The sequence below is a fragment of the Bufo gargarizans genome, chromosome 4, assembly GCF_014858855.1.
Source record: "Bufo gargarizans isolate SCDJY-AF-19 chromosome 4, ASM1485885v1, whole genome shotgun sequence".
NCBI lineage: Eukaryota > Metazoa > Chordata > Amphibia > Anura > Bufonidae > Bufo > Bufo gargarizans.
The window spans coordinates 124,073,282-124,100,727 of NC_058083.1; the positions used below are offsets into that span (position 1 = coordinate 124,073,282).

Genomic DNA, 27,446 nt, shown 5'->3' on the forward strand with positions numbered 1-27,446 from the left:
TTGTATTACAATATATTATTATTATTTATTATTAATGCGCCATTCATTCCATGGCACTGTACATATGATAAGGGGTATACATACATAATACAGACAATTTCACTAAGCATGACTGGTACAGAAAGAGAGGACCTTGCCCGCAAAAGCTTACAATTTATGATTACCAGTATTTCACGTTAATAACTGATGGACACATTCAGTGTAAAATCTTTATTTAATAAGACACATGGCACACTAGCCTAACTTTGTACAGTATGTACTGATTACTGTAAGAACAACTTAATTACAGTAAATCAATGAGGAGAAAAGCAAGAAGTCTGTGTCTATATAAAAACAAATAAATATGACTGCAGTGTTATGCTGTGATTCACACATAGGAAACCTCCAGAAAGGGACATAATGCAGAATATGGAAGTGCTGGCATAGTAAATGGTAGACTGGGGATTCAAGGTCACAAGCCATTTATCTGGGGGGGAAAAAACAATGGAAAAAGGTTGTATTCTGTAGCATGGCGTAGATGTTGTCGACTTGTCATGTTGTAATATATTACCATTGTGTGTGGCAGAAGCTCATTGGTATACCACATTGTGTTACATTCTCCTGCATTTGAAGTTTGTATTCAGCTGGAAAACTTTGTATGGCTGTCCAGAAATATGAAACCAATATATAGTAGTTCTATATGTCTGCCAAAGAATTCCATTTAGAAATATTCTTTTAAAATACAGCTGTATTGAAAAGGATCGCACTTTTCAATATAATTGGGGCTGTGGGGTCCCATAGTATACCCAGCAACTGCGTGCCAAAAGGTCACCCTTTTGGAATATGTCTGCTCGTAAACATCTATGAGCACATTGTCTTATACATTGAGAAGGTTTCTGGGCTTATACACATGTATTGCACCGCAAAAATGGTGTAAATCGAGTCTTGGGGTGGGCATTCACACTGTAGAAAACTAAGGGCTGTATGTAATGTACAGATTGTCTGACAGATCTTCTGACCAATCATTGGTCACACGGCCAATTACACACACATATCTTTTGTTATACACACCAACTATTGGTCTGATTGGACAGATATTGGTCAGACAATCTGTTGGTGTAATACATCCTTAAGGGAAAAAAAAAAAATCTACAATCAGAAATTTCAAACAGATTAGAAAGAAAAGTTATTTATCAGTATCTGGTATCTGGCTTTAATTACAGGTGATGCAATCCCTTTAAGGTGGGGCTATTCTACTGCCTTATTTTTATAGGGCACAAGGTCACTTACTCTTTTTTATGTCATACTTTTCTTAAAATCCCTGTTGAGAAGCTCCAGTGGGACCTGAGCGCTGGAGTCCTCATATTCATGGTCTGCAGCTACCCCCGGTGTATAGGGGAAAAGGTGACAATCAGCGCCGGGGAGCCATGAATATGAGGACTCCTGAGTGTGTGCATTACACTGAGCAGGCACCAGTGCAAAGGAACCTCTGGATCCTTCCTAAGAGTCCCTCAAGGATTTTAAGAAATCTAAAGCAAACCAAAGTAAGTGACCCTGCGCTGTGATCAGGGATAAGATTCAGTCAGAGCGGTAAACATGCTCTTCATCCTTGGATATCCTTGTATGAGAGGTACACGGTTACTACAGTTATTCAGGCAAATTTAAACAGCTCCTTCACCCTGCATATTGAAAGAAAAAAAGAAAAAGAATATCAGTAACAAATCATAGTAAATAAATTGGGTACTTACACTTTGACATATATAGTAAAGCCTGCTAAACTGATCATGAAAACTTAATTGTACTACTGATACCGTGAAACTTGGAAATTCTTAACTGGTTATGTGGACTGTATTAGTTTGGCGGTGTGCAGCATGGATTCATGTCTACATTACTGTCTGACTACAGCAGTTATTCCTAAAAGGTGATTATTTCCAGTGCCTGAACTTAATCTGGGTCATGTATGAAGACTCGTTCACAGTGGCGTACATATAGAAGTAAGGGCCCCATAGCAAGGATCAAGCCAGCCCCCCCACAAAGGACAGAAGGGTTTCTGCCTAAACCCTTTTCAATGACCCTTGGGCCATTTCTCCACTGCCTCATTTGCTAAAAATTGTTCCTTTGGAGGGTAGAGTCCTGACCAAGTTCCAGTACAAGAGGAGATAATCCCAACTAAGACTGGGCCCCCTCTTGCCCTGGGCCCCATAGCATTCGCATGGTCTGCCGCTATGGTTGTTATGCCCCTGCTCGTTCACCACCAGTTTACAAACAAGAAAATTGGATATTTTTAATTAGTTTCTCACATGAGATCACATAAACTTTTCATGATACAAATGGAGAACATGTTTAGATATAAAAAAAAGAATTGGAGAACCTTCATATATAAGTGATTTCTGCCAAATTGCACATTCTTAAAGAGATTTTCTAGGGGTGTGATACTGATGGACTATCCTTAGGGTAGGCCATCAATATCTGATCAGTGGGGGAACCAACAATCAGCTGAATGAAGAGGCCACAGTCTACCAAGGTTAGCCACATCCACTTTATTGTGGCTGTACCTGATAATGCAGCTTAGTCCCATTCACACCACCATGGGTTGCAGGAAATTCAAATCATGTGACTTTTTTACAATCTGACAAAACTCATCTACCCTCTATTGGGAAGATATTATCTGGTCTGTTGTGGCCATAGTGTACACCGTCAGGTGAAATGAATATTATAACACTCATTATTTCATGACAATGGCACCTGTCAAGGAACTAGATTTATTATGCAGCAAGTGAAGTCAGTTTTTGAAGTTGATGTCTAGGAAGCAGGAAAAATGGGAAAGCTGATGGATTACAATGACCTTGATAAGGGGCCAAACTGTGATGGCTAGACAACTGGGTCAGAGGATCTTGAAAATGACAAGTCTTGCGTGGTGTTCATGATATGCAGTGTTTAGTACCTCCCTGAAGTGGTTCAAGGAAGCAAAACCGTTGAACTGGCATCAGGAACGTAGGAGCCCAAAGCTCCTGATGCGTGTAAGGAGGGAAGGCTAGCTCATCCAGTCCCACAGAAGATCTACTGTAGGACAGACTGCTGAAAAAGTTAATGCTGACTAGAGTAGAAAGGTGCCAAAATGCACAGGGCATCACAGCTTTCTGCATATGGGGCTGCATATCTGCAGACTATTCAGAGTGCCCATGCTAACCCCTGTCTACCAATGAAAGAGGAACTGAAGTATTTGAACACCCTGCGATTTTGCAAGTTCTCCCACTTAGAAATCATGGAGGGGTCTGAAATTCACATTGTAGGTGCATTCCCACTCTGAGAGACAGATTTAAAAAACAATTCAGGAAATCACATTGTATGATTTTTAAAGAATTTATTTGTCTTGCCCTGCTGAACATAAGTATTTGAACACCTGAGAAAATCAGTGTTAATATTTGGTACAGAAGCCTTTGTTTGCAATTACAGAGGTCAAACGTTTCCTATAGTTCTTGACCAGGTTTGCACACACTGCAACAGGGATTTTAGCACACTCCTCCACACAGATCTTCTCTAAATCTTTACGGTTTCGGGGCTGTCGCTGAGCAACATGGAGTTTCAGCTCCCTCCAAAGATGTTCTATTGGATTGACTTAAGCAGGGGAACCTTCCATGCAATGCATGATTTTGAAACCATGATGGCGTTCTACCGACAGTGATCTTTGAAACTGTGGTCCCAGCTCTCTTCATGTCATTGACCAGCTCCTCCCTTGTAGTTCTGGGCTGATTCCTCACCTTTCTTATAATCAGTAATACCTTGCCCATGGTAGTAGTTGGCATCTGACTGACTGTGAGGTGGAAAGGTGTCTTTAAAGAGCTCAGATAGGTGCTACTAAGTTAGATTAATGAGTGGAGTAGAGGTGGACTATTTAAAGGCACAGTAACAGGTCTTTGAGAGCCAGAATTCTTGCTGTTTTTCTTCCAACATGACAACGACCCAAAGCACACAGCCAGGATAACCAAGGAGTGGCTCCGTAAGAAGCATATCAAGGTTCTGGAGTGGCCTAGCCAGTCTCCAGACCAAAATCCAATAGAACATCTTTGGAGGGAGCTGAAACTCTGTGTTGCTCAGCGACAGCCCCGAAACCTGACAGATCTAGAGGAGATCTGTGGGAAGAAGTGGGCCAAAATCCTGTTGCAGTGTGTGCAAACCTGGTCAAGAACTACAGGAAACGTTTGACCTCTGTAATTGCAAACAAAGGTTTCTGTACCAAATATTAACACTGATTTTCTCAGGTGTTCAAATACTTATGTTCAGCAGTGCAAGACAAATACATTCTTTAAAAATTATACAATGTGATTTCCTGATTTTCTTTTTCTGTCTCTCAGAGTGGGAATGCACCTACAATGTGAATTTCAGACCCCTCCATGATTTCTAAGTGGGAAAACTTGCAAAATTGCAGGGTGTCCAAATACTTCTGTTCCTCACTGTAAAATGGACATTTGAGCATTAGAACTGGAACATGGAAAATAGAAATAGAAGTTCGTGTCTGATGGATCATGTTTTCATTCACATCATGTAGATAATCAGGTGTGTGTGTCACTTACATAGAGGATATGGCATCAGGATGCACTTTAGGAAGCCTCTTTCACACGGGCGAGATTTCCACGTGGGTGCAATGCGTGAGGTGAACGCATTGCATCAGCACTGAATCTGGACCCATTCATTTCTATAGGGCTTTGCACATGAGCGGTGATTTTCACGCATCACTTGTGCGTTGTGTGAAAATCGCAGCATGCTCTATATTGTGAGTTTTTCACGCAATGCAGGCCCCATAGAAGTGAATGGGGATGCATGAAAATCGCAAGCATCTGCAAGCAAGTGCGGATGCGGTGTGATTTTCACGCATGGTTGCTAGGAGATGATCGGGATGGGAACCCAATCATTATTATTTTCCCTTATAACATGGTTATAAGGGAAAATAATAGCATTCTTAATACAGAATGCAAAGTAAATTAGGGATGGAGGGGTTAAAAAAATAATAATTATAATTTAACTCACCTCATCCACTTGTTCGCGCAGCCTGGCTTCTCTTCTGTCTTCTTCTTTGATGACCAGGAGGAAAAGGACCTGTGGTGACGTCACTGTGCTAATCACATGGTCCATCACATGATCCTTTACAAAGGTGATGGATCATGTTATGGACCATATGATGAGTGCAGTGACGTCATCTCAGGTCCTTTTCCTCCTGGTCATCAAAGAAGAAGACAAAAGAGAAGCCGGGCTGTGCGAACAAGTGGATGAGGTGAGTTAAATTATTTTAAAAAAAATGTAACCCCTCCATCCCTATTTTACTAAGCATTCTGTATTAAGAATGCTATTATTTTCCCTTATAACCATGTTATAAGGGAAAATAATAAAATCTACACAACACCTAACCAAAACCCGAACTTCTGTGAAGAAGTCCGCGTTCAGGTCTGGGTACTAAACATGCCGATTTTTATCACACGCCTGCAAAACACATTAAAACGCTTAGCAGTCGCTCAGAAAAATCATGCATTTTCCCACGACGCGCCCGCATCTTATCTGGCCCTCACACGCGACGCCCGTGTGAAAGAGGCCTAAGACAAGTGGTAGAGGCAGTTTGATGCTAAGGGCAATACTCTGCTGTGAAACTTTGGGTTCTGGCATTCATGTGGATGTAACTTTGACATGTACCACCTACCTAAACATTGTTCCAGACAAACCTGTTGGGAACAGTGCTCTGCTACACTGCAAAAATTGTTTAGAAATGGTGTGAGGAACGTGACAAAGAGTTGAAGGTGTTGACCTGGACTCCAGATTCCCTAAATCTCAATCTGATCAAGTATCTGTGTGATGTGCTGGAAACAACAAGTCTGATTCTTGGAGGTCCCTCCTCACAACTTCAGATCCACGGCTCACATCTTGGTGCCAGATACAACAGATAACCTCAGAGGTCTTGTGGAGGTTAGATCAGTTTTGGAGGCAAGAACGAGGCCTACACTGCTTTGTGTGACCAAAATGCGAACCACGGTGATATGACATCACTTGACTTCAGATGCAAAGAAACATTCCACTGCTGAAGTCATTATGCCCTAACCTTCGCTGTACATGAAATCCAATATACTTGTATTGTGTAGAAATGATAATGTAACCTAAACCTACCCCACAGCATGAAGAACATTTGCAGTCTCCACAAAAAGTCCCAATAAGACCATTGATGGCTTGAATGGCACAGAGAACCGCTTGAACTGCGCTCATTATCATTAGCAAGCTGAACAGTGTCAGGTTCCATGGGATTATGTCCTTAGGTGCTTGACATGTACTCCATATATCAGGGTGCCCTAGGTAATTTCTGTAAAACAAGATTAAATCACTTAAAGACTGAAAAAGGGGTTGTCACACTGATACAATCTCTTTAAAGGGCATCTGTCAGCAGATTTGTACCTATGAAATTGGCTGACCTGTTGCATGTGCACTTGGCAGCTGAAGGCATCTGTGTTGGCCCCATCTTCATATGTGACCGCATTGCTGATAAAAATTATGATTTAATATATGCAAATGAGCCTCTAGGAGCAACTGGGATGTTGCCTTTACAACTAGAGGCTCTGGTCACTCTGCAACTACTGCTCCCTCTGCACTTTGATTGACAGGGCCAGGTGTGATAATGTTTTCACTGCCTGGCCCTGTGTTAAATAAACTGCTGAGGACAGGGCAGTTTGCAGAGAGAGAAGATCCTCTAAGTGTAATGGTAACCCCCCTGTTGCTCCTAGAGGCTCATTTGCATATATTAAAACTTCATTTTTCTCAGCAACGTGAACACATATGAACCTGGGACCAACACAGATGCCTTCAGCTGCCAAGTGCACATGCAACAGGTCAGGCAGTTTCATAGGTACAAAACTGCTGACAGATGCCCTTTAACAAAATTATTGGCAAAAGAAGGTGACTGAAGAAGGTATGATGACTGCCTGTACAGTTCACAGCCAAACAGTGCACACATACAACTGTATATATTATCGTATAGTAGCTGAAGGGCTGCAGCATGACTTCAGAGTCATGGTGACTGTAACCGCACCTGCAGAATCACTATGGCCATACATTGGTTTAATCAAAGGATTTAGAGTAAATAGAGCATGTTTCTGGTATACTTTCAGTTTATGAATTTTTGTTCCTTCAGAGCATTTCGCTAGACTATGTGTCACAAAGGTTTAATTGTCCCACTAGCAAAGCTGCAGGCTAAAGCACAAGGGTGAGATGAGGGAAAGAAGAAAAGTCCAAGCCTTTAGAATTATTGAAAATGAGACAGGTGTTTAATGTTTGCCACCAATACAATAAGTATTCTTAGGCTGTTTTCACATCAGAGCTTATTATTGTCCGTTCTTCTGCTCCATTATAGGAGCAGAAGAGGAGAAATAACGGAAGTGATGGATTTAGCAATAACTGACATGAACAGCACTCAATACTTTTCTTTTATATTTATGTCTATGGAGCTTATGAGGGCTATTTTTTTTTGGGGGGGGGACAATCTTTAGTTTTTATTGATACAATTTTGCAGTGTGCATGACTTTTTGATCACTTATTCCATTTTTATGGAGATGAAGTGACACAAAAAATGTACAAATTATTTTGTTTGTTTTTTCAATTATGCATTCTATTTTTGTCAATTTTTGTAATGGAAGCTCCTTTTTGGTAAAGAAGCCTTACAGATGTGAAAGAAGCCTTTGTAATCTAGAGTCATAGACAGCAGATTAAAACTACTTAGCCTACATTCACATCTCCGGTATGAATTCTGGCAGGATGTTCTGGCAGAGAAAATCCTACGAGAGTTCTCTAGATCTGGCGCCGCCTGATGCAGACGGAATGTCTGCTGGCCCCATTTTAAACCCTCCGGCATCTCATTCTCCGATGCTCTCCCTAGCCCTGTGCCATTTTACAGGCTAGTGCAGCGCTAAAGTCTGCCCATCAGTACTGGTGACATCACTGGGCTCAATGCTAGGCAGAAGCCTCCGCCTAGCAGTCCCCATGGACAGCCTGGTACATCACCGGATCTCCAAATGCCAAAAGCCTTTGCCCATGCTCCTAAGCTCATATCAGGGAGGCTGTATGGGTGAAAATGGGGATATGTTTGGGTTCATCTCTGAACCTGGACAACCCCTTTAAGTATAATGGGGTCCGGGGAAGAGCTGTACGCATTCCAGCAGACAAGCGGAGAACAGGCCGGACACAAACAGCTGCATGCTGCGGTTTGCGTCTGACCGATTCTCCACTCGTCTTCCGGAACGGCCATGCCGGAGTTTCATACCGTAGGGGTGAAAGTAGCCTTAAATGCTAGAGAAGAATACATTTTTATTATGATGCTTCTGCATTTCCTGTGCACCGTGGTGATATTCAAGAATAGCTGAGAAAACAAATGGATGCTGCTCCAAACATGTACATATTTAGGATTTACTACCTTAACCTTTGTACTTACCCCCCATTAAAAGCATATGTCCAGTTTCCAGAACCTATATCACACTTTGGACCGTTATGTATTCCAACTATAGAGATGATAAAGCTGTAGCCAGCTCCAACAAACCCAATGGCAGCAAATAGTATAGAAGAAAACATCTGGAAAAGCAATAATCATAAGAAACAATAAAGCATCATGTCCTTATCCTTCAGATAATTGTACACACATGGGAGACTATTCCGAAAACACCTTCCCTAATCTAGTTCAGGTTCTTATGTGACTTTCAATTGCCACACATTTTGTATACTGTGAAAACACCTTCCCTCTAGAAGATTGTAACAGTAATTTTATATGGCTGTTCAGAAGTGTAACAAGGAAAGGCTGGGTCCATAGCAAACATATGATCGCCCTCCCTTGAGCATGAACATTACACACTAAAATACACACTGTTATGTGCATGAGGCCTAAATCTGCTAAAAAGTTTTCTGGTTGCACACAAAAAGAAAAAAAAAAATCAGCATTCAATCTTACTGTATTTTTTAGGTCAGATGATGATGTTCTGACTACATTTTTACTCCTCCAGTGTAAATGCCTTGTGTTTACATCCCGGCGCAAGGCTCAAGGGCAGGGGGCGTAGCTAAAGGCTCATGGGCAGGGGCGTAGCTAAAGGCTCATGGGCAGGGGCGTAGCTAAAGGCTCATGGGCAGGGGCGTAGCTAAAGGCTCATGGGCAGGGGAGTAGCTAAAGGCTCATGGGCAGGGGCGTAGCTAAAGGCTCATGGGCAGGGGCGTAGCTAAAGGCTCATGGGCAGGGGCGTAGCTAAAGGCTCATGGGCCCTGGAGCAAGAGTTCAGCATGGGCCCCCCTTCCCTCAGTGCTTTGTGGCCAGGGGCAGGGCAGCACATAGCTTTCGTGCTGCCTGAGGTAAAATTGAAACAGCACCCCCCCCCCCATGCCAAATTCTTGACCTTACCTCTTTCCTCTAGCCAGAGGTGTAACTTGACTAGCATGCACTTTCTGTAATACTGGTGTCTTCTTATGTGGCACAAGGGTCTTTGGGCCCCTCAGGCTCCTGGGCCCAGTAGCGACTGCTACCTCTGCACCCCCTATAGTTACGCCCCTGCTCATGGGGAGTGTCTGTAGCATCAGGTCTCTGCCTCTCCTTCCCCTCCCAGCTCGAACATCTTAGATCCAAGCCTGGTTGAAGCCCTGCTGGAAAAACTCTAGGCTGGGTCCAGGGAAATGAGCAGAACACCGTCGTCAGACGCAAGGTAATTAATATTGTGTTGACAGGGCAAAGCTTTACAAGCCTTGCCACTCCTTTAATGTGATGGCATCGGGATAGGGAAACAATACAGCAGAAAATGCCACATGACCATGATAGCGTGCAGGAAAACTTGGCATTACAGATAAACAATCATTAATAAGTGATAATGTGTTGTTTTCTGTCAATTGATGCTGAAAATTGCAAAACCAGAATACCCCCTTTAATGAAGTTTTACAGCCAGCATAACTGTAGAGCAGGGATCAGCAACCTCTGGCACTCCAGCTGTTCTGAAACTACAACTCCCAGAATCCTCCTTTCACTTCTGTGGTAGTTACCAGAACAGCTGAGTAAGTGTGCATGCTGGGAGTTGTAGTTTTACAGCAGCTGGAGTGCCGAAGGTTGCTTATCCCTGCTGTAGGGAATGTGATAAGTTACACAAAATTGACCATTATTCACCTGGTAAATCTTCCCATTGCCAAGACCACCAAGGCTAGTGATTGGCTGCAGCGGTTACTTGAATGTATGTGACATCATCACTGCAGGACAAGTAAAGAAAGATTGGCAGGGACCACTGGAGCATAGGCACACAAGCATTGGGGGATTTAACAATTTAACTGGTGAGTAATTTTTTTAAATGTTTTTTTTTTGTTTTGCTTTTTAAATATCACATTCCTACTTTTATGCTTATTTTTTTCACTCTCAAACAACCCTTTAAATTTTTTTCTGGGCCATCTAATATTATTTATATACTACATACAGTACCATACATAATATATACAATAAGATGTACAAGAAGTACTTAAAGAGGTTGGCCACCATTTGCGGGGTTCGGGTGTTGGTAAACCCCACCTCCTGGGCAGACCTGCAAAGGGAAGCATACACACCTGAACATACATCTGAATAGGGTTGTTTTCACATCTAGCACATGGATTTCTACAAGTCCCGTTCACACGAATAGGACAGGTGCAGAAATTTCTTTACCAGATTTGCTGTGTATAAATTTACCCTTCCAGTTACGGATCATGTACATGAACGTATTGTATTTTCTTCCCGTGTCCATTCGGGTTTTTTGCGGACTGTATGCGGAACCATTAACTTCATTGGGGCCGCAAAAATGGAAATTACTCCCTGTGCATTCTGTTTCTGTATGTCCGTTCCGCAAAAAAAATAGAACATGTTCTATTATTGTCCGCATTACGGACAAGGATAGGACTGTTCTATTATTAAGGGCTGGCCCTTCCGTTCTGCAAAATACGGAATGCACACAGCTGGTATCCGTGTTTTGTGGATCCGCAATTTACAGAGCGCAAAACAACAATGGTCGTGTGCAGGAGCCATTAACCCCTTAAGGACACAGGGCGTACCGGTACGCCCTATTTCCCGAGTCCTTAAGGACCAAGGGCGTACCGGTACGTCCTGACTTAAAATCGGCATTCCGGCGCCGCGGGGGTTAATCGGAACGGGATTTCGGCTGAAATCATTCAGCCGGCATCCCGTAACAACGCCGGGGGGGGGTCATTTGACCCCCCCGTATCGGCGATCGCAGAAAACCGCAGGTCAATTCAGACCTGCGGTTTTCTGCGTTTCCGGTCCATTCGGGTGTCCGGTGACCCGATGAACCGGAAAAAGACTGCGATCGGTGGCGTAATTATACACCACCAATCGCAGTCCGAGGATTTGAGGAGGCGGTGCTGGCCCTGGTGCTGAACACTGCTGTCCAGGGTGCTGATTGGTGCAGGGGAGAGAGGCGCGAGATTCAAACTTCCTGCGCTCCTCTCTCCCCTCCTCTTCCTGTTCTGCACGAGCCCCCGGCAGCATCGTCCAGCACCAGCTCCTGTGTCCCCCTAATCGCCATCCATCACCCTCCTGCACCCATCGCCACCCAGGTAGGTTAGGGTCAGTGAGGGAGAGGCATCGTTAGGCAGGGAAAGAAGGGAAAAGTTAGTTAGGAAAAAAAAAAAAAAAAAAAAACTTTTAACTTTTACACAAAACTTTTTTTGATCCATCTAACAGACCCCAGACCCCCCCCTGCCACTTGCCCCCCCCTACCAGCCCCCCACCACCACCAGCCCCCCCACCCCCTCCACCCATCCCCCCCACCACTCCCCCCAACCCCCCCCCCCCACCACCACCACTAGCCCCCTCACCACCACTTTTTTTCTGCGTTCGCTGACTGGTCGGCACTTTTTAGCGTCCGTCCACTGTTAGCGCATCGCCTGCCCCACCGCTGATCAGCGTTGTACCGCTAATCAGCAACTTTTTTTTTTTCCTAACACTTGCCCTTTTTTCCTTTTTTTAGTACGCGAACACCCGTTGCCCCCACACACACGCACATATAATAAAGTTTTACACACACGCACACCTACACGCACACACACCCATGGCCCGCCGGGTGTTCTCGGCCGAGGAGGCATATGCCCAGATTGCCTCCGACTCCGAGAGCCCCAGTGAGGATGAGGATGACCCCACATTCCTCTTATCATCAGCATCCTCCTCATCATCATCGGATGACGATGAGCCACCAAGGCGGCGGAGACGCCGCCAGGCGGAGCCAGGGGCCGCACATGCTAGGGATCCTGTGGCCCACCCTAGTACGAGCCGCCCTGGGGTTCGTACTGGTTTCCCGGCCCACCAAATAAGTTCACCGGAGACCCCTGCCGATGAACTTAGCTGGTGTCCCCCAGTGGACTTTGAGCCTGAGATTCCGGATTTCGCTGGCAATCCTGGAATCCAGATTCCCACAGTGGGGTTTACTGAAATTGACTATTTTAGTTTTTTTTTCAGTAACCCACTGGTGAATTTGATGGTGGAGCAGACGAATCTGTACGCCCAACAGTTCGTCGCTCAAAACCCAGGCTCAGTTTTGGCTAGACCCGGTGGCTGGACGCCGGTCAGTGCAGCCGAAATGAGGACATTTTGGGGCCTCGTGCTGCATATGGGTCTAGTCCAAAAACCCAGTGTCAGGCAATACTGGAGTGGGGACGTCCTGTACCAGACCCCACTGTACAGTATGGTCATGACACGCTCCCGGTTTGAGGCCATCCGGAAATGTCTGCATTATTCCGATAATGCAGCATGTCCACCCCGAGGTGATCCTGCCTATGACCGGCTGTATAAGATACGGCCTGTCATCGATCACTTTGGGGCCACATTTCAGCAGGCCTACGTACCTGGAAGGGAGGTCGCGGTTGATGAGTCGCTCATTGCGTTCAAGGGGAGACTCAGTTTCCGCCAATATATTCCCACAAAGCGAGCGAGGTATGGCGTGAAGCTATACAAAATTTGTGAGAGTACCTCAGGGTACACTTACAAATTTCGTGTGTACGAGGGGCGAGATTCCCGTATTCAACCCCCAGAATGTCCCCCCACTCTGGGTGTTAGCGGGAAACTCGTGTGGGACCTTATGTACCCACTGCTGGATAATGGTTACCACTTGTACGTGGATAACTTTTATACCAGCATTCCCTTGTTCAGGTCCCTTGCCGCCAGATCTACGTTCGCTTGTGGGACCGTGCGGAAAAATCAGCGCGGCCTCCCTGCCTACCCCCTCCAGGTACCTATCCCCAGGGGTGAGACCCGTGCACTTACCAGTGGAAACCTGTTGCTGGTCAGGTATAAGGACAAGAGGGATGTCCTTATGCTGTCCACAATCCACGGTAACGGCACCACCCCAGTCCCTGTGCGAGGTACCGCGGCAACGGTCCTCAAGCCCGATTGTATCGTCGACTACAATCGGTATATGGGAGGAGTTGATCTCTCGGATCAAGTCCTCACGCCATATAACGCCATGCGCAAAACCCGGGCATGGTACAAAAAAGTTGCGGTCTACTTGGTGCAGGTTGCCATGTACAACTCTTTTGTACTATCCCGAAGCGCTGGCAGCACAGGGACATTCCTCCAATTCTATGAGGCAGTCCTCAAGGACCTGATCTTTTCGGACCGGGAAAGAGCAGGCCGGAGTACCTCGGGAACTGGAGGCGCCCGGATCGTCCCTGGCCAACACTTTCCAGGTGTGGTCCCCCATACTGGAAAGAAGGGACGAACCCAAAAAAAGTGCAGAGTGTGTCGCAGGAGGGGGATACGGAAGGACACCACCACTCAGTGCGACACGTGCCCCGATCATCCGGGCCTCTGCGTTATCGATTGCTTCAGGGAGTATCACACTTCCATGGAGTACTAAATTTTTATAATCCCCAACAGTTCACTAGAGAACATAAAACACTATGGCTCTCAGACTTTGGAGACACGAAAACTATTTTTCTTTCCCCCAAAAATATTAGTTTTAGTGCAGGCATCCTCAAACTGCGGCCCTCCAGATGTTGTAAAACTATAACTCCCAGCATGCCCAGACAACCTACAGCCATCAGCAGGGCATGGTGGGAATTGTAGTTTTACAACATCTGGAGGGCCGCAGTTTTAGGATGCCTGCTTAGTGTCTCCAAAGTCTGAGAGCCATACATATTGGGCATCGTCGCGTGCGTAAAAGTCGTCGCTATAAAAATAACATTTGACCAAACGCCTCGGATGAACGGTGTTAAAAATATAAAATAAAAACGGTGCCAAAACACCTATTTTTGGGCAAAATTTCAATTTAAATCCATTTTGCCGGTAATAAAGCAAGGGTTAACAGCCAAACAAAACTAAATATTTATTGCCCCGATTCTGTCGTTTGCAGAAACACCCCATATGTGGTCGTAAATGGCTATATAGCCGCACGGCAGGGCATAGAACGAAGGGAACGCCATACGGTTTCTGGAAGGCAGATTTTGATGGACAGTTTTTTTTTTTGACACCATGTCCCATTAGAAGCCCCCCCTGATGTAGCCCAGACTAGAAACTCCAAAAAAGTGACCCCATCTAAGAAACTACACCCCTCAAGGTATTCAAAAGTTACTTTACAAACTATGTTAACCCTTTAGGTGTTCCACAAAACTAAATAGCGAATGTAGAAACAATTTTAGATTTTAATTTTTTTGTTACATTGCCTCAAAAAAGAGTAATATAGAGCAACCAAATATCAAATTTACCCCAAAAATAGTCCCAAAACAACAACCACCTTATCCCGTAGTTTCCTAGATGGGGTCACTTTTATGGAGTTTCTACTCTAGGGGTGCATCAGGGGGCTTGAAAGGGTACATGGTGTAAATAAACCAGTCCAGCAAAATCTGCCTTCCAAAAACCATATGGCGTTCCCCTTCTTCTATGTCCTGCCGTTTAGCCAAATAGTAGTTTACCACCACATATGGGGTGTTTCTGCAAACTACAGAATCAGGGCAACCCATTTTGAGTGTTGTTTGGCAGTTAACCCTTGTTTTACTCCTAGAAAAAATTGATTATATTGGAAAATTTTCCAAAAAATTGAAATTTCATAATTGTTTCTCCATCTGCCATTAACTCTTGTGGAACACCTAAAGGGTTAACAAAGTTTGTAAACCCAGTTTTGAATACCTTGAGGGGTGTACTTTCTTAGATGGAGTCACTTTTTTGAAATTTCTATTCTAGGGGTGCAACAGGGGGCTTCAAATGGGACATGGTATAAACAAAACCAGTCCTGCAAAATCTGCCTTCCAAAACCCATATGGTGTTCCCCTCCTTCTATGTGCTACCGTTCGGCCAAACAGTAGTTTACGACCACATATGGGGTGTTTTTGCAAACTACAGAATCAGGGCAACCCATTTTGAGTGTTGTTTGGCAGTTAACCCTTGTTTTACTCCTAGAAAAAATTTATTATATTGGAAAATTTTCCAAAAAATTGAAATTTCATAATTGTTTTTCCATCTGCCATTAACTCTTGTGGAACACCTAAAGGGTTAACAAAGTTTGTAAACCCAGTTTTGAATACCTTGAGGGGTGTACTTTCTTAGATGGAGTCACTTTTTTGAAATTTCTATTCTAGGGGTGCAACAGGGGGCTTCAAATGGGACATGGTATAAACAAAACCAGTCCTGCAAAATCTGCCTTCCAAAACCCATATGGTGTTCCCCTCCTTCTATGTGCTACCGTTCGGCCAAACAGTAGTTTACGACCACATATGGGGTGTTTTTGCAAACTACAGAATCAGGGCAACCCATTTTGAGTGTTGTTTGGCAGTTAACCCTTGTTTTACTCCTGGAAAAAATTGATTATATTGGAAAATTTTCCAAAAAATTGAAATTTCATAATTGTTTCTCCATCTGCCATTAACTCTTGTGGAACACCTAAAGGGTTAACAAAGTTTGTAAACCCAGTTTTGAATACCTTGAGGGGTGTACTTTCTTAGATGGAGTCACTTTTTTGAAATTTCTATTCTAGGGGTGCAACAGGGGGCTTCAAATGGGACATGGTATAAACAAAACCAGTCCTGCAAAATCTGCCTTCCAAAACCCATATGGTGTTCCCCTCCTTCTATGTGCTACCGTTCGGCCAAACAGTAGTTTACGACCACATATGGGGTGTTTTTGCAAACTACAGAATCAGGGCAACCCATTTTGAGTGTTGTTTGGCAGTTAACCCTTGTTTTACTCCTAGAAAAAATTGATTATATTGGAAAATTTTCCAAAAAATTGAAATTTCATAATTGTTTCTCCATCTGCCATTAACTCTTGTGGAACACCTAAAGGGTTAACAAAGTTTGTAAACCCAGTTTTGAATACCTTGAGGGGTGTACTTTCTTAGATGGAGTCACTTTTTTGAAATTTCTATTCTAGGGGTGCAACAGGGGGCTTCAAATGGGACATGGTATAAACAAAACCAGTCCTGCAAAATCTGCCTTCCAAAACCCATATGGTGTTCCCCTCCTTCTATGTGCTACCGTTCGGCCAAACAGTAGTTTACGACCACATATGGGGTGTTTTTGGAAACTACAGAATCAGGGCAACCCATTTTGAGTGTTGTTTGGCAGTTAACCCTTATTTTACTCCTGGAAAAAATTTATTATATTGGAAAATTTTCCAAAAAATAGAAATTTCAAAATTGTTTCTCCATCTGCCATTAACTCTTGTGGAACACCTAAAGGGTTAATAAAGTTTGAAAAAACAGTTTTGAATACCTTGAGGGGTGTAGTTTCTAGAATGGGGTCATTTTTGGGAGGTTTCTATTATCTAAGCCTCACAATATGACTTCAAACCTGAACTGGTCCATAAAAAGTGGGATTTTGAAGATTTCTCAAAAATTTCAAAATTTGCTTCTAAACTTCTAAGCCTTGTAACATCCCCAAAAAATAAAATATCATTCCCAAAATGCTACAAACATGAAGTAGACATATGGGGAATGTAAAGTCATCACAATTTTTGGGGGTATTACTATGTATTACAGAAGTAGAGAAACTGAAACTTTGAAATTTGCTAATTTTTCAAAATTTTTGGTAAAAAATGTATTTTTTTATGCAAAAAAAATAACTTTTTTGACCCAATTTTAGCAGTGTCATGAAGTACAATATGTGACGAAAAAACAATCTCAGAACGGCCTGGGTAAGTCAAAGCGTTTGAAAGTTATGAGCACTTAAAGTGACACTGGTCAGATTTGCAAAAAATGGCCCGGTCCTTAAGGTGAAAATGAGCCCGGTCCTTAAGGGGTTAAAGAAATGATTGTATAATCGCAAGAGATTAAATAAGGGAAGGTGACTAGACTTTTATTGGCCTCCTTTAGGCTCCATTCACACGTCTGCAGAATGTGTCCACATCCGTTCCGCAATTTTGCGGAACGGGTGCGGACCCATTCATTCTCTATGTGGACGGAATGGATGCGGACAGCACACAGTGTGCTGTCTGCAACTTCAATTGCGGAGTGCGTCCCCGATCTTCGGGTCCGCAGCTCCGCAAAAGATAGAACATATCCTATTCTTGTCCGCAGCTTGCGGATAAGAATAGGCATTTCTATGGGGGTGCTGGGCTGGTGTGTTGCAGACCCAGTTAAGCTGGCAGTGGCTTATCTCCTTGAGAACAAAAAGATTGGGCATCATGAAATCTAACAAGCCCAACCCTTCTCTCTGCTGTCCGGGTAGAATATGTCAAATCAACAGATCACCAGCTCTCTTCCTTCTCCAGTGTACATACAGGGTATAAGAAGGTAACCACATACACAGTACAATAAAAAATTATCAAGTTGTTAGTTTTTCATTCATTTCTATAATTTTTTTTTACATTTTTTTTTACTTACAGCGAATCTCTTTCCACATTTCTCATTTCCACAACATCCACAGCAGTCATTATTCTTCAGCCCGAGAAATACAAGAGCTGGGAACACCATCTAGAAAGAAACAATTAGATATTTACAGCAGTATACATAACAGAGGTTACCCAAATGAATGACCAATCTGTTACTGAAGGTTATTTGTAACATGGTCCTTGAAGAAAACGTGTCAGAATATACTGTATAAGTACCCAAAAACAGACTTTTATCCTAGGAAGTATAGTAGGTGACTAGGAAACCACAATGAGATGGGAAAAGAGCCTAATATTCACGTGACAAGGCACAATACAATAAAAAGAGACATAGTACATTATGTACACACATCACATGTGTACATATAGAGACGGCTGGTTCAGTTCTTGGGCCTGGATCTTCACATTCCTCTATGCCTCATGAAAGCGTGTGGCCTATGCTGCGGTCTGCAATGCATGGGCACCGGCCGTGAAGCTGCCATTTGCTGATGAAGACCCATTCACTTGAATGCGCCAGCAGTCCGCAATATTCTGTCCACACCACAAAACAACATGCACGGACCAAAATCTACCGAAAACTATGGAGCAATTTGTGCCTCCGCTCCACACCACTCCATATATCACATGAATGTTTGAGGGCTGCAATACAGGCATGGCCCGTGCACGTTCGTGTGCATGAGTCCTTAGTCAGTTTTCTTCCAAGAGCAAGGACTGACAGAAAGTTTACTCAGGGAGATCAGTCATATCATGGTGTGGATGCAGCAGCAGCCAATGATGGGAGCAGTGTTTGGGCAGAGCAGAGGCCAACCATGTCTCTTTTTTGCAGCAATTTTTGCAGAATTGCAGGGTTCTACCAAGACTTTGTATAAGGCCTCTCGCGCACAACCGTTGTTTTGGTCCGCATCCGAGCCGCAGTTTTTGTGGCTTGGATGCGGATCCTCTGGATAGGTCATCAGTATCTGATCAGTGGGGGTCTGACACTCGGGACCTTCACCGATCAGCTGTTTGAGAAGGCTGCTGTGCTCACAGGTTACCATAGCCAAGTGACATCACATCTGAGTGAATGAGGATGAGCTACAATACCAAGCACTGCCACTATACAATGGATGGAGCTGTGCTTGGTAAGCAGTGAGGCAGGGGCGATTGTGTCCCAGGTTTTAGGAATGTCAAGTGGTGATGCGGCTTTATTAGTGTTGTGCGTCACGGTGCTCCTACCTGAATACCGTTGCTCCCCAGGGTTGGCTTTATAGCAATAAAGGGGAGAGTTGTAGTTGGTGGAGAATAATCCAAGTCCAGACTTTATAAAGTTGCAGCCAGACAATAAGTGGTCTTTCTCTGGCTCCAGCAGGTTTTGGGGTAAACTAGCAGGCAAACTTAGATACCTGGCTTTCACTTTCTCTGCTGTGCTAAACTCTGGCTTCAGTCTGGTAGCTGGACGTTTGGACAGTTCTGATGCCTTTGAGTGGGGTGTCTTTGGCCTTTGATCCCCTCATAATACTCTATAAGCTGTAAGGCGTTATGGTGCTCTATGAGCTGCTTCCCTTGGAAGACTCCTGCTGGGTTCAACGGTGTAGGTTCCAGCAATCCAGCAGAAATGTCACTAATATTGTAGCCAAGGAATAAAGGTCAATTTTGGGAAATATTTTTTATATTATATGTAGTGGGATCCTCCAAGACAAGATTATATGTAGTGGGATCCTCCATGACAAAATTATATGTAGTAGGGTCCTCCTGTCCAGTTCAGGACACCATAAAAATGATCGCTTTGCCTCTGCCTTGAATATCAGGACACTAGAGAGCTTTTCTCAGATCACCATGTTTATCCCCCTCCCCATCTCTTTCTTTGAATTAACTGGAATTTTTTTTTTTACTAAGGCTAGTTTCACACTAACGTTTGCGAGATCCATGCAGCAGTTTTAGTCCGGCTGATTCTCAGCATATTTGCTAGGTAGTGGCCGGATATCCGCCGTTCCCCTTTATTATTAATGTAACAGCCTGTCGGATCTCATTATCGCTAGTCTGAAACTAGCCTAACAAGGTATACAAAAGAAAGCAATTATGTGTTAGATCGGGGTGCGCAACCTTTTTTGATCTGAGGGCCGCAATGTCGCATTGCTCTATTTCAAGGGGCCGCAAATAAAAAAAATGTTGATCAATGCTCATTTGCATCACCCTATTACACAAGCCAATGCAAAGTGAATGGGGAGGAATGATCGCTACCACAGTCATTCCACCTTCATTTAGTTCTATTGATTGTTGGTAGCACATCCATGATTACACAGGGATATGTGCTGACGATAATTTGACATCTTTAATTCTGATAAAATATGCAAATCAGACGACAAACGAGTGATTCCTTATCAGCTAATTAGCGGCACGATTATACAGGCCAGGTATCGGGAATGAGCGTTCCTATGAACACTTGTTCCCAGTAATTGTCTCAAATATCGTCCAGTGTATTAGGGGCTTAAAGGGGTTATCTGAGGATGGAAAAGCATCCCCATATGCCCGGGACCCTCACACTGATTCTTACTTACCTGGCTCCCGCGTTGCTCCTGGTCCCCACACAGCTGCCGCTGCTTCTCTCTGTGTGCGGGTGAAAACATCTGGTGTCGGGGGAAGCCAATGGCAGGCGGTGACAGGGATGAGCCTCCCTAGCATCGCAGGTGACACTATTTTTTAACAAGTTCCTGCAGCATGGCCCCTGAAACTGAAGATTTATACTTACCTACTCCCTGCTGCTCTGGTCCTCCACACTGCCCCTGCTGCCTCCATCTTCTGGTGCCTGCGCTGTTTTCACCTGGCAGTGCATGGGCATGGTCACATGTACCTCTCCAGCCAATGATTAGCCTCAGCGGTGATGTGGCCACAAGCAGCATGTCACTGCTGAAGCCATTGAGTAGGAGCATTGTAAGGCTATGCCCATGCACTGCCAGGTGTAAACAGCGCAGGGACCGGAAAATGGAGGCAGTGGAGGACCGGAGCAGCGTGGAGCAGGTAAGAATGAATCTTCTATTTTAGGGGCCATGCTGCAGGAGCTTGTTAAAAAATAATTTTTACTGAAAAAAATGGAAAAGATTCATAAATCATCGCTTTCATTCACTGGTTATTACCGCCTCCTGTCCCCAGTTATAGGTGCCCTGCAATAACCAGTAAGCACTTTACCTTATTACATTTTTTAACCCTTTAATGAGCAGGGCTGAAAATGCCTTAAAGGGAACCTGTCACCTGTATTTTGGGTATAGAGTTGAGAACATGGGCTGCTAGATCGGTCCCTGCACATCCGCAATATCCAGTCTCCATAGCTCTCTGTGCATTTATTGTGTTAAAAAAAAGATTTTATAGATAGGTAAATTAACCTTAGATGAGTCCTGTCTCCTCCATGCTTGAGAGATGAGTCCAGCGTTCTGACTGTGAGCCCACCCACGGCCACTGTGAAGGAGCCCAGCACTGCTCCGCATCCTCCAAATCTCCTCCTTGCTCCCCGACATCACAATCTTGTGATGCATAAGCTAGCGCATGCACAGTTTGTTCCCTGAGGCTGATGCCAGCACAGGAAAGGAAAACTATGCTGACACTGTGCTAGCTTGCGCATCGTGAGATTACGGCGCTCTAGCTTTGTGACGTCGGGGAGCAAGGAGGAGATTCGGAGGATGTGGGGCGGTGCTGGGCTCCTTCACAGTGGGCGTGGCTGGGCTCCGGAAACCTTAGTAGCCTTATTTACATATATATAAAATAGTTTTTTTGACACAATAAAAGCAGAGAGAGATACTGTATAGGGAATGGATATTGCGGATGTGCTAGTGGCCCATGTCCTCAGGTCAATACCTAAAATCCAGGTAACAAGTTCCCTTTAATGACCAGACACTTTTTTTGTGATTTAGAGCACCTAGTTGTTCAAACAGTTGTAACTTTTTTACTGTTGGACTACCAAAATCATTTTTGCACAATTTTCTTTTTACGTGACACATAGGGCTTTATAATTTATTTTTTAGTTTTATTTGGAAGAAACTGTACAAAACATTTTTAAAAAGTCATTTTTTTCAAACTTTAGCTCCTTATTCTTTAAATATGTAAACGGAAACCGAAATAAATAATTATAATTAGCTCCCTAGTTTGTGTCGGTTGTTTTGTTATATAATAGCGTATTTTTCGCCCTATAAGACGCACCTAGGTTTTTGAGGAGGAAAATAAGAAAAAAAATATTTTGAACCAAAAGGTGTGCTTTTGGTGGGTTTTGAACTAATGGTGGTCTGTGAATGACACTATTATGGGGGATCTGTGGTTGGCCCTGTTATGGGGGCATCTGTGGATGGCACTGTTATGGAGGCATCTGTGGATGGCACTGTTATGGGGGCATAACACGTCCCACGTTTAACATATATGTTGCTTCATTCATAAAGTGGGCGGAGCAGGCGCGTGATGTAGTGAGCTATGCTGCGAGCGCCCGCCCTGCCTCCTGACTGCCAAGAGGTTACTAGTAAGTACAAGCGCTGGATTTCAGATGATTTGAATACTTTAACAATACCCGCATGTTAGATATGATTATACTACAGTGAGCGGGGCCCAGTGTAGTAGAATACAGTGACTGCACCAAGGACCAGCTGCCATTACAGAACCAGATGCCGGCCCCCAGCCCCTCCTCCCTCTCAGCCGATACACCCGACGGTCGCAGCATTCGCCCCATAAGACGCACTGCTATTTTCCCCCCACTTTGGGGGGGGGGGGAATGCGTCTTATAGGGCGAAAAATACGGTATATATAGTTTCACATAAAACATGGTGACAATTTTGGTTGGGGTGGGTGTTTATTCTTTTATATTTTTTTTTAAACTTATTTTTTATTATATTTCTGCTACATAATATGTCCCCAAAGAGGTCATGAAAAGACCTTTCGGGCACACTGACACTTTTTTTTTTTTTGCACATTTTTATTTTTTACTTTTATTTGTATTTTATTATTTTATTCTATTATTTTTTATAATTAATTTATTACTTTTTTATATATATATATATATATATATATTTTTTTTTTATTTTTTTGCCACATAATATGCCCATTTTCTTTCATTTGTACTTATATAATATATAAAATATAATATAGTACAAGTGAAAGAAAATGGGCATATTATGTGGCAAAAATATATATAAAAAAATAAAGGAACAAATCAATTATAAAAAAATAATAGAATAAAATAATAAAATACTAATAAAAGTAAAAAAATAAAAATGTGCAAAAAAAATAATAATGTGTCAGTGTCCCTGAAAGATCTTTTTATGACCTCTTGGGGACAAATGATGTTAAAACTATAAGTTAAAAAATTATAAAGAAAATTGAAAACACTATAAAATAAAAAATATAATAGTTTTCACATAATTTGTCCTCCAGAGGTCACTAAAAGACCTTTGGGAGACATTTAGACTTTTTTGCACTATTTCCACTGTAACTGGGGCATCCAAAGGAGGAGGAGGTTCTGGGGATCGCATGTAGCCTCTTGGACTGCGGGTTGTTCACCCCTGTGTTAGATACTGTATTGTTATTTGTTACTGTATTGTTATTTAGATGTTTTTAGGTGTGTTCTGGGTCAAATGGATATTGGTCACTGCTTGTAACTATGCTGACGTTTGTGTAGTAAAATAGATTAGAAGCTGTTCACATCCATTTTTTGTCCCACGTTTAACCTATATGTTGGGGAAAAAAGGATGCAAAAGAGTGATACACTACCCCTTTCCATCCTGCAGAGTCCAGCAAAACAAAAGTATCAAAAGTATATGTTAAGGTATACTTTTTATTAACCACGAAACCCTATGGTGAGGGGTGAGGGATGCATTGCATGGCATCTGTCAGAGCCATCTGTTCAACATATACGTTATGTGTAGACGTTAACGGGGGGACAGAAACATGATGTGAGCACAGGCTTAGGTCATGTTCACACTTCAGTTACTTGGTCAGTTTTTTCCATCAGTTATTGTGAGCCAAAACCAGCAGTGAAGCCTATACAGAGATCAGGTGTAATGTAGAGATTCCACCTATTTAGTGTTTTTGACCTGCACCTGGTTTTGGCTCACAGTAACTGATCGAAAGTACTGATCAAATAACTGAAGTGTGAATTCAGCTTTAGGCCTCTTGCACACAAACGCATTTTCTTTCCATGTCCATTCCGTTTATTGCGGCCCGTATAGGGAACCATTCATTTCAATGGGTCCGCAAAAAAAAACGGAAGGTACTTCGTGTGCATTCCGTTTCCATATTTCTGTATACCCATTCCGCTAAAAGATAGAACTTGTCCAATTATTGTCTGCATAACGGACAAGGATAGTACTGTTTTATTAGGGGCCAGCTGTTCCATTCTGCAAAATACGAAATGCACACGGACGTCATCCGTATTTTTGGCAGATCCGTTTTTTGAGGACCGCAAAAGACATACGGTTGTGTGCAAGAGGCCTTACTCTGACAGTTTTGATAGCAATGCAGATAGCACAATATAAGAGAGAAAAAAAGGTTTTATTGACATATACCTCTTGTTAGAAAAAATGTGCTACGAAGGACATTGATAACTATCTCTTACTCAAGGTTATTTTAGTGAGTCTTCTCAACATATACGCAAGGTCAATACCCTCAGGTATATGTACAGAAGAGGTCATTACTACTGAGTAGAGTGACCTGAATATTTTCGCTGAGGGTGCAGAAATTTGGATGCTTATGTTAGATCATCTTTAGGGTGTAACATGAGTTTGCTTACAGTGATTGTTTAATTTCAGCTAAAGCTGGCACATGATGATGGATCCTGTTGCCGATGTGTATGGGGATTTATGCAATTATATACTGTATGTATATGTATATATATATATATATATATATATATATATGTAATATATTTTATGTTTTACTTCTTTTGCACAATACAAATGCCAAAAACATGTTTTGTGTAACCATGGTCCAAAAGCCACAACCTTTTTTCCTTTAATTCCTCATTATCAAACCCATATAAGGACATCTTGTTTGCAGAATCATTTGGCGTTTACACTGGTACCATTTTGAGGGTTGCAGTTTCAGATGGTGATGGGGACAGCCAAACTAAATTGTCTGGATGAAGAAAATTCTAGCTACACCTCTGCCTAAGGCCTCATGCACACAACCGTTTTTGTGGTCCGCATCCGAGCCGCATGTTTTGCGGCTCGGGTGCGGACCCATTGACTTCAATGGGGCCGCAAAAGATGCGGACTGCAAAAAATGGCACGGTCGTGTGCATGAGGCCTAACAAGGCATACAGAAGAGGGTTCTCAAGCTGGGTCGGTCACATTAATCCTTCATGGGCTATTCACTAACATGTGACTTAGTTGCAACCTGTTCTCTAGAGGCCAAATATTTGCTCTGCGTAAGCAAATGTACCAAGTGCCAGGAAAGTTTACTGTCAAGTGTAGGTTTGAGCCATTTTCCAAGGAACGTTTAACAATGCTCTATGGGGTCGAGGCCCGATAGATTTGTCAACATTAATGTAGCAATGTATGCCATTCTTTGTCATCAAATTTTCAAGAGGCTCAATGCTTTGTTCTCACTAGACACAAGATGTCTGGAAGTGGCTTATTCCCCTCTCCCCGTTAAGAACATATCCACACCAGAGCACAAGTATAGGGGGATCAGAAAGAATAGCTGCCGGCTGGCCACGCTTTCGACAGCTATCTAAGGTATACGGTTACCTTAAAGGGATTGTTTAAGCTAAATGAAATTGGGGCTGCAGCAGTAAGGCCTCATGTACACGACCGTGGTGTGTTTTGCGGTCCGCAAATCGCTGATCCGCAAAACACGGATGGCATCCGTGAGCGTTCTGCAATTTGCGGAACGATACGGACAGCCTTTAATATAAATGCCTATTCTGTCCGCAAAGCGTTGACAAGAATAGGACATGTTATATTTTTTTAGCGGGGCCACAGAACGGAGCAACAGATGCGGACAGCACACGGAGTGCTGCCCGCATCTTTTGCGGCCCCGTTGAAGTGAATGGGTCCGCATCCGAGCCGCCAAAACTCGGATGCGAACCAAAACAACGGACGTGTGCATGAGGCCTAAATGTGATAAAATACCAAAACTACCACCTTTTCTCCCCTGCCTCTTCCAGCATCTCGCTCTGGTCCTGCATCACTAACACCATCTTTCTGACTGCAGCGTTGATGTCCCCTGCATTGGCTGCATGGTAAACTGGACGTGACTGCTGGGGTCAGAGATTGGCCATAGCAGTGACACGCTGTGTACAGGATGTCAACGCTGCAGCCAGGAAAACAAACACTGGCAGGAAGGACCGAAGCGTGACGCTGGAAGCGGTAGGAGAGAAAATGAGTGACTATAACTTTTTTGTTATTTTATGACATTTACCGTTGCTGACTCCTATTTTTAGTTATCAAGTACAACCCCTTTAATGCTTCATAACATATCTAGTAATTGTTTCCCATATTTACATACACAATTCAGTCTAAACTCAGCTCTTGAAATTAGAGCTAAAAACAAGCGCTGGCCGAATCTAGAAAAATAAAAAAAATTAATAATAGCCTAAATCAGAAACTAATTTAAAAATGAAAGGTAGAAAGACCTAACCTAATCATCAGATAGCTTACGTATTGGGTAATTCCACCGCAAGACAGAATCACCAGCCTACTATACTGAATAATTAAAGGTCCGGTTACACGGACAGATTATTGAGACAATTATGAATGAACGTTCATCTGAACGCCTGTTCCTGATAACTGTCCCGTGTAAATGGCGCCACTGATCACCTGGAGAACAAACAAATGCTCTTTTATCAGGAGATTGCATTTTTCCTGTGGTACATAAAATCATGGTTGTATAAATATAAAGGCTAACAATTCTGCATGGGGATAAGCAACTGCAGTAACAATCATTTGTCCCCATACAAAGGAGATAATTGCAGCATGTAAATGCAGCTATCACCTCCGCTAACAATCAGGCAGTCATCAGGAACATTTGGTTCGCTCCCGATAATTGCCTGTGCATCGGCCTTAAAAGTGCCCATACTGTAATTACACCATTATGTGAGAGACAAACCATAAGTAAAAAATAAAAATTCATAGATTTTAAAGGTTTCATGGCATCATATTAAGGAAACATAAACAGTTAAATACGGAGGTGGACATCATATTACTCACCAGAACCCCAGATCCCAATATTCCACCAAAATACCAGACTTCATTTGAGATGTGCTCATTGCTCTCGGCAATCTTCCCGCCAGGAAAGAAAAGCAGAGTGTTGGCAAGAATGCATAGAATAGCTAAGGGAATCAAGGCAATGCCCAGGCATTTTGCACAACCCCCAGAACACATGCTGGCAATGTCTGCTACTGGAGTGTCTGAAGTACGCCCGGTGGTAGAATCCAATAATCCCAGTGAGATGCGTCTACACAGCTGGTCTGATGCTCCTTCTCTGTGGTCTCAACGACCTAGTCATTTATATGACCACAGTCAATGGAATCCCATAAATGAAATTACGCATGTAGCAGCCTTACATTTTGCCATGACAACTGAAATTCTCTGTTAATATTCTACTTGAAAGAACAAGATACCTTCATTGATCTGTCTTTTCCATCCTGATACAGGTATTGAAATAC

General features: G+C 43.2%; 1 protein-coding gene across 1 annotated transcript; it reads right to left on the reverse strand.

The window, feature by feature from the left end:
• Positions 1 to 27,406, reverse strand: LOC122934956 (transmembrane 4 L6 family member 4-like). The gene is made up of 5 exons (XM_044290638.1): positions 26,989 to 27,406; positions 17,823 to 17,912; positions 8,441 to 8,577; positions 6,133 to 6,322; positions 1 to 1,658 (listed from the first exon to the last, which is right to left on the reverse strand). Exons 1-5 carry the CDS (start codon positions 27,160 to 27,162, stop codon positions 1,641 to 1,643), a joined length of 609 nt encoding a protein of 202 aa, XP_044146573.1. The 5' UTR covers positions 27,163 to 27,406; the 3' UTR covers positions 1 to 1,640.
• Between the last annotated feature and the right edge of the window lie 40 nt (positions 27,407 to 27,446).